At 48.2% G+C, this 8340-nt stretch overlaps 1 protein-coding gene across 1 annotated transcript in view; it reads left to right on the forward strand.

Annotated features, from left to right (window-relative positions):
- The first annotated feature begins 1986 nt into the window (after window positions 1-1986).
- Vps13d (vacuolar protein sorting 13 homolog D) overlaps window positions 1987-8340 on the forward strand; it is a 250567-nt gene continuing 244213 nt past the window's right edge. The window contains exons 1-2 of the mRNA XM_008849943.3: window positions 1987-2077; window positions 6145-6314. Of these exons, the coding sequence (XP_008848165.2) occupies window positions 6218-6314 (97 nt within the window). The 5' untranslated portion in view covers window positions 1987-2077; window positions 6145-6217. The remainder of the gene's footprint in view (window positions 2078-6144; window positions 6315-8340) is intronic.

The raw sequence follows: 8340 nt of genomic DNA on the forward strand, positions 1-8340 counted from the left end.
TTCTGTGGGGTTTTTAAAATATGGTTACACCAAGCTCTCTCTCTCTCTCTCTCTCTCTCTCTCTCTCTCTCTCTCTCTCTCTCTCTCCTGGTGCTAGGGACTGAACCCAGGGCCTTGCATATTCTAGGCAAGGGCTCTACCACTGAGCTACACCCCAGGCTCACTCTTTTAATATGGCAAGTAATACATGAAAACTTACATATGTGGCTGCATTGTGCTTTTATTGGACAGCACCAGTCTAGGAGAAAAGCATGCTAACTAGAAAGAATGGCAAGTGCAAAGGCCCTGATGCAAAAACTGAAGTATATGGGGCAACGGGGGCCAGAGAAAGAGTGGATAAAATGGGAAGAGAATAAATTCAGTGCAACCTTGGTGTGGCTCAGTAAGAAGGTATCTCAGGTGTCTCAGGCTGGCCTGGAACTCTCTATGTATCCATGGATGATCTCAAACTCCTGATCCTCATGTCTCTATTTCCTGGGTGCTGGATTCCAGGCATATACTACCCCATCTAGTTTTTTGTGGTGCTGAGGATGGATATCAGTGTTTCCTGCATGCTAGGAAACTATTCTACCATCTGTGGGACATCCTTAGCCTCAGAGCGTTTTTTAGGGGGTAGAATGGGAGCTGGGGAGGTACTTGAGACAAGATAGTCTTGAACTAACTTTGTAGCCCAGGTCTGCTTCACACCACAAATCCTTGCCTCCTGAGTGCTCAGAAGAGGGGAGTTTTTAAAAATTCTTAATTAAAAAAAATTATATTGTCCTAGTTTGTTTCTACATTGCTGTGACAAAACACTCTGACCACTACCAACTTGGGGAGGAAAGGGTTCATTTATCTTACATCTCCCAGGTCACAGTTCATCAGGGAGCCCAAGGTAGGAACTCAGGGCAGGAACTTGGAGGCAGGAGCTGGAGCACAGGCCATGGAGGAATACTGCTTACTGGCTTGCTCCCCTGGCCCCTGCTCAGCCTGCTTTTTTATGCAACACAGGCCCACCTGCCCAGGGGTGGTACCACCCACAGTGAGCTGGGCCCTTCCACATGACTCAACAATCTAGAGACTACCCCACAGACATGGCCACAGGTCAGTCCAAAGGAGGCAATTCCCCAGTTGAGTCTCCCTCTACCCAGGGGTGTCAAGTTGACATTAAAGCTATCCAGCACATATATATACTGGGCTAGAGAGATGGCTTAGCAGTTAAAGAACATGTATGGCTCTTCCAGAGACTCCAAGTTCAATCCTCAGCAACCATTTCAGGCAGCCAACAATCATCTATAACTCCAGCTTCTGGGGCATCTGACACCTCTGGCTTCTTGCACATAACCACATACACACACACACACACACACACACACACACATATACAGTACCCATAACTGAAAAATTAAAAAACTCTCATCTATCATCTACCTATCTATCTACCTACCTATCAATCTATCTATCTACCTACCTATCTATCTATAGTCTATCTACTTATTTGTTATTGATTGATTATGTATGGGGAGGATGAGCATGTGGAAGTCAGAAGACAACTTGTGGGAGTTGGTTTTCTCCTTCCATGATGAGGGTCCTGAGAATCCAATTCAGGTCATCAGGCCAGGCTGCAAGCTCCTGTGCTTGCTGAGCCAAGTCGCGGGCCCAGGAGGTGAGTTTTAATTACAGTGGGGAAAGCAGTTTAAGGGGGAAACAGCATGGTTTGAATCACACCTCTGTGGTGGCCAGGCAGAGAACCGACTGTGGGTGGGTAGATGGAAAGCAGGGTGTTTTTGGAGGAAGAATGTTGGGCTCCAGTACTGGGTTCGTTTATGTCTCTGCTCTCCTGGGCCTCAGTTTCCTGCCTTATGGGACTGGTTGTACTTGTGCTTCAAGACCCCAGCATCCTGCCAGGCGACCGCAGCCCTGCAGGAGAGGAGGCTGCCGCTAGGGGCGTCTCCTCGATGGCTCGGCGCTCGGCTGGCCAGGCGCCGGCGCGTCGCCACTCGATTGGTCGGGTCGAGCGCGCGGCCTGCGCCATTGGGGAGCGGCGAGAGGAAGCGCGCAGTGCCGGGCTGGGGCTGGCTGCTGGGGACGCCGACAGGTAGGGGCCGAGGCCGGCGGCTCCGGGCGGCGGGCCGGGCTGAGGGTCTCGGGGGACTGGAGGGCGGGCGGGATCTACGCCCACCGCGGCCGCCCGGTGTGCTCTGCTCTGAGTCCGCGGCAGCCGGCCTCTCGGGGAGCTCGGGGCGGCCTCTCGGGGACCCCGGAGTCCGAGTGTGGCGGGACACGGCAGGCCGGGGCTCGGGGCGGGCTGGGCTGAGCGGAGCACCGCCCCCGCAGGCTTGGCGACGCCCCTGGGTTTGGGGGTGTCACCCCTGCCGAGCCCCCTGCAGCACGCTCCCCGGGGGCGTCATCGTTCCTCCGGGTGGCGTCGCCATCCCGCTGGGGTCACCTCTGGGTGGGGACGTCAGGCCTCCCTCCTGCCTTTCCCGGACTCCCCGGGGGTCCCTCCTCTTCCAGGTCGTGGGGGGGTCCCCGAGAGCCAGCCCCTCTAGACGTGGGGCTCGGTCTTCTGCAGACAGGCGTGGGGTTCTGACCGCAGACCGAGCTGCGGGAGGCGGGGGTGGCAGTGGAGGGCTGTGCCTTCTGGAATCTGTGCCTCCTGGGCAGCTCCTGCGGGGCCCCGACACCCGCTCGGGGATGTCCCCCTGTCGCAGAGCTCCCCGAGTGGTTCAGCACTCAGCCGCGGGATGCCCGGAGTCCAGCCGCCAGTCCATCCTGTTCCCCGGGCTGGCCTCCTCCCGGGGAGGGGCCTGGCTCAAGGTCATGGCCGGCTGTGTGCCCGCCCAGGCTGTGGGCTAAGCCCAGATCTTCAGTGTCACCTGCCCCACCGGAGAGAGCGGAAGCCAGGTGGGGGTTAGGGCTGGGCAGCTGCCTATAAATCCTGATTGGACCCGAGAATATAAACAGTGGGATTCTGGCCAGTCTGGCGGCCCTTCCTGAAACCCGATGCCTTAAGGGAATCCTTGAAGTGGCCTCCAGCCTGGTCTAGATGCTTAGCAGAGCTAATGGATGCCTTCTGGCTTGGCCCTCAATTTACTTAGCAGGGTATCTTAGGGGCTCTAACCTTCCATGTCTTTTAATCAAGGACTTGGTGTTCCTCCATCTTCAGGGTCAGTGTGATAGGGCCTGAACCTGGGTGCAAAATGACAGTGATTTCCCCAAAACAAACAAAACAATTTTTAAATTAATTTTATTTGATATCAGTGTATTACCTGCATGCATGCAAGTGCATTCCTGTCCTGCAGTGCCCGTGGAGTTCAGAAGAGGTCGCTGGCTCCCCTGGAACTGGAGTTACAGACGGTTGTTAGCCACCTTGTGGGTGCTGGGAATTGAACCTGGGTCCTCCGCAAGAGCAGCCAGTGCTCTTAACCGCTGAGCCATCTCTCCAGCCCTCCCCAACCAGTTTTTTTGTTTGTTTGTTTACATTCATTAATTTTGTGTGTATGGGTGGGGGTGTCGCACAGTGGAGGTCAGAGGACATCCTACTGAAATCAGATCTCTCCTTCCAGCATGAGGGTTCTCAGGTGGTCAGGCTTGGTGGCTCTATCCTTATTGGGCCATCTCGCTTGCCTGGCAGTGGTTTCCCTTTACTGGGAAAACATTTGTAGTTGGCACTTCAGGGAAAGTTGGCTTTTAGGGCTGAAATTAATGGCAATAACAAAAATAAAGAGTACTCCAGCTCTGGCTGAGTGCCCAGGAGTGCCTGAGGCTCATGTAGTGAGACGGCCAGTCAGCTTCACATTGGTTTAGAAGATTTACCTGTTTAAAATGACAGTAGAGAAATGTTTCTTTCGCTTCACCGAAGTATTTTTAAAATCTTACTTATTTACATGTATGTATACTTGTGTAAATGTATGCCATATGTGTGAGGTGGTCGTAAGAAGGGGTCAGATCCCAGGGGAGCTGGAGTTACAGGTGACTGTGAGCTACTTGATGTGAGTGCTGGGAACTTAAACTCAGGTCCTCTGGAAGAGCTGTACGTGGTTTTAACTGCTGAGCCATCTCTCCAGCTCTGTGAAACACTTTTAATTAAAAAAAAAAAAGTTTTTGTAACTTCTAAACAAATACCCAAGAATCTTCCACAGATTTCTTGGTTTTATATGTCTATGGTATTAAAAACAAATCATTGGAAAGAAATTAGGCATGTATTCTACTAAATGCTTTAGTTAATTCTTAACTGTCCTTGCTGACCAATAAATCTTGTATGGAAGTTCTAGATACAACTATTATAGCAGTCTTCCCTGGAGTTTGGACTGCCTCTTTGGGGCTGCTGTGTTTTGGGTATTCTTTGTATGTTAGCCTTTGCCTTGGGAATGAGTATACTTCTGGCACTAAGATGAATCACTTAGTTGTGGGGCAAAGTCCTTGGAAAGGATCTTAGAAATAGGTTGGTTCCAAGTGGGACACATGCCACAGGAAATCTAGAATGTCTGGTATAGTGGCTGGTGACCAACGTGGGTGGCTCAGAGCAGGATTTACACCCACAGTTCTAATTGGGATCCACTAGCCTAGCTATCTGAGAACCCATTTAAACTTTTGTGTATCAGTTTCTCTCATGTTAACCTTTATTTTTGTTACATTTATTTATTGTGTGTATCCATACCACAGCAAGCTTGTGGAGGTCAGAGGACAATTTGCGAAAAAGTCAGTTCTCTTCTACCCTGTATGTCCCAGGGATCCAAAAGGCCCTCGGGCTTGGTAGCAGATGCCTTTTCTTGCAGTGCCATCTTGCTGACCTTCATGTTAAACTTTCGTAGCAGTAAAAAGCACCAGTGTCTGAGGTTACACAGGTGCTTTTTACTGCTACAAATATCGTAAATGTACTAATACCATATGAAACTCACAACTGACTTAATCGCCAATTGATATTTTGGTAAGCTTCAGAGTATTAAGTATGTGTTTGTGTTTGCAAAGAGTCATCTGTGTAGTTTTGATGGTACAGTTAAGCAGTATTAAACGTTGTTCTAACAGTTAATTGTAATTCAGTACTGACTCTGAATACTGTCGCCCTAACATTGGACAGAGGATTTTTAGTGTTTGTCTTTATTAAGATAGTTCATAATTGATATTTTGGTAAGCTTCAGAGTATTAAGTATGTGTTTGTGTTTGCAAAGAGTCATCTGTGTAGTTTTGATGGTACAGTTAAGCAGTATTAAACGTTGTTCTAACAGTTAATTGTAATTCAGTACTGACTCTGAATACTGTCGCCCTAACATTGGACAGAGGATTTTTAGTGTTTGTCTTTATTAAGATAGTTCATTAGGTCATCAATTGTTCTAACAGTTAATTGTAATTCAGTACTGACTCTGAATACTGTCGCTCTAACATTGGACAGAGGATTTTTAGTGTTTGTCTTTATTAAGATAGTTCATTAGGTCATCATCATCTGGGGCATTTAAGATGAGAGATAGGGTTGGGGTCATAGCACAGTTCTTGGGCATTTTTGCTTGATCTAGGTTAGTGTTTCTCAGCATTTGGGCTGGATGAGTCTTTGATGTGCAGGGCTGTCATGGGCATCTTAAGATGTTTAGCAGCTTCCTCGGCTCTTCTCACAGGATGGCTACAGCAGCCTCCGAAGTAAGGATAACAAAAATGTTCTCGGATACAGTGCTGAGCGTGGTGGTGCATGCCTTTAATCTCAGCACTCGGGAGGCAGAGGCAGGTGGATCTCTGTGAGTTCGAGGCTAGCCTGGTCTACATAGTGAGTTCCAGGTCAGCTGGGGCTACAGGGAGACCCTGTCTCAAAAAGGAAAAAAGAAAATGTTCTCAGATGTTGCCTGATCCTGCCTCTGTGGATTAGAGGGCAGTCTAATCCCAAGTCAGTCAAGGAAGTGTGCCTGTGAGCAGCTGTGTTGAAAAGACACAACCTCAGATCTCAGGGACTTGTCAGTGAGTTTCTGATGACCGTTCTTGCAGCACAGCACCTCGTGGGTGTGCATGCTAGGCCCGCCCTTGCTGCCAGGGCGTCTTGCTGCGCTTCTTCCTGCCTCTGTTAGGCCTGTGCTGTGCATCCTTCCACCAAAGGGCAGATAGGGTAGGAAGCCAAGTTAGAAAACCATCCAGGTTTTAAAAAAATTGTTAATTTCCTTTTTTTTTCTTTTATAGATTCTGTGATCATGAGAGAGGGGAAACAAAGAGTGATCCATGATTTCTAGCACCTTTTCCTGAGGAAATAGTCATGTTGGAAGGTCTTGTAGCCTGGGTTCTCAATACCTATCTGGGGAAATACGTCAATAACCTGAACACCGACCAGCTTTCGGTTGCACTTCTCAAAGGTGAGCACACAAACTTCTCTTTGCAAAGTATGGCATTTCTTTATTCTTAATTAACTTTTAAAAATGGTTACATTTATTTATGTGTGTGTCTGGGAAGACACACGTGTGCCACGGTGTGTGCTTTTGTAGGTCAGAGGACACCTCGTGGGAGTTGTTTCTCTCCTACCACTCCTGAGGTTTCTCTCCTGAGTGGATCCAGGCATCAAACTCAGGTTGTCATCCTGGAGCTGGAGTTACAGGCAGTTGTGAGCCGCCCGACATGGGTGCTGGGAATTGAACGCAGGTCCTCCTGCAGGGTAGAAAGCCATCTTAACCACTGAGCCTTTCTCCAGCTCCCACCATCTTATTATTTTTTTGAGACAGGTCTCCCTGTAGCCCCAGCTGGCCTCGAACTCACTATGTAGATCAGGCTGGCCTCTAGCCTTTGCCTCTCAAGTGCTGACTTTAAAGGCATGCTCTACCATGCCTGGCCCTCTCTTTTGTTTTTAAAGAATATTATTCTCTCTGGCTTTTCATGAGCCCATGAGGAATGCTTTTGTTTCATAACTGGTGTTAGTGTGACTCCCAGACTTAAGGATCCAAACCACGCCACAGTGATTGGGACCATCACTCTTTACTGAGAGGACAGCTTTGGAAGGAAGCTGACTGTATGTGTTGGTCTTGACGGAGTTAAGTAGTGGGCAAAGGAGGCAGATAGTGATCAAGAGCCGGGTTTTCTGTTGCTAGACTGCCTAGGAGGGGCAAAGGGAGCAAAGAAAGGAAAATAAAAAGACTATGCATTTTTTTACCCAGACTGTAGGGTTTGTGTCCAGTTCTATTTCCTAGCAGGTTGGACAAATCACTTAACTTATGTGTGTGAGAAAATATTAACTATCCACAGGGTTCTGAGGATCAAGTAGATTAGTGTGAGTCAAAGATGTCAAAGCTGTTCTTGGCATCTAGTGGGTACCATCATCCATCCCCAGGATTGTCACATGGAGTTCGCTGGTGGGCTGGGGTTCAGAGTTGGGTTGTGTACACTTGTATAAAGTGATAAAAATTCAAAGCACCACACGAGCAGTTGAAGGATAGAGACGGTACTTTTGTTAAGTGTGTACTCATTCATTCATTCAGCAAACATTTAATGCTCACCTTCTGTGGGCAAGGCTCTGGGCTCTGGACTGATGCCAGAGGATGAGGCAGAGAACAGAGCCTGGGGTCACTCAGGTTTAGGCGCTGATCCTGGTTTCATTCCTCACAAGCTGCCTGTGACTGGGCAGGCTACTAAAGGCCTCTCTCACCATTCTCCCTCTGCCACCTTAGAGTGGGCAGACCTGTGAGCCCTGGCGCTGCCACTGCACCAGCTCTGAGATTTCTAAGCCTCATCTTTCTCATCTCAAAAATTTTTTTAATTTTACAAAAACTTTATTGAGAATTTCATACATGCATATAAGGTGTTTTGATCAAATCCATGCCCACTCCCTCCCCGCCAACATTGCCCCCTCTGAAGAGGTAACCCTAAATCTTTTAAGGATTAGATACAAGCTCCCAAATACTTTTGACACTTTTGGCCTTTGGAAGAGAGCATGTTGCTAACAGGTCCAAGGGCATTTTGACTTTTAGCCAAGAAACTGGCTACATTTCTTTGGGGTCTTTTTACCCTAACTGCCTAGCCAATTCCTACCTCCTATTCTTATCATAGTATCCTCTAAAGAGGTTACCCAAATTGCCAATAGGGAATCGGGATGCAGACCGCTCTAGCTTCTTCCATCCTGAACAGGGATGCAGGGTGAGGCAGTTGAAGTACCCCTTCAGTGGGTCTATCCAAAAGACTCCCAAATTGTATAACTCTTATCTCTAGGGGGAAAAGAACATCCTTGAATCATGAATAGGAGATATGAAGGAGAAGTAAAGGCAAGAGTAATTAGCATTACATGTTCTAGACAGAGAACTAGAAAAAAGTCAGAACAGGGCAATTTTCAAATGTTCATATGAAAGTCCACTGGAATTTCTTGACAAGGGCTTCCAAAAGCATCCCTCTATTGGG

This window comes from Nannospalax galili, unplaced genomic scaffold, assembly GCF_000622305.1.
Source record: "Nannospalax galili isolate Female #2095 unplaced genomic scaffold, S.galili_v1.0 scaffold1225, whole genome shotgun sequence".
In the NCBI taxonomy this organism is placed as follows: Eukaryota; Metazoa; Chordata; class Mammalia; order Rodentia; family Spalacidae; genus Nannospalax; species Nannospalax galili.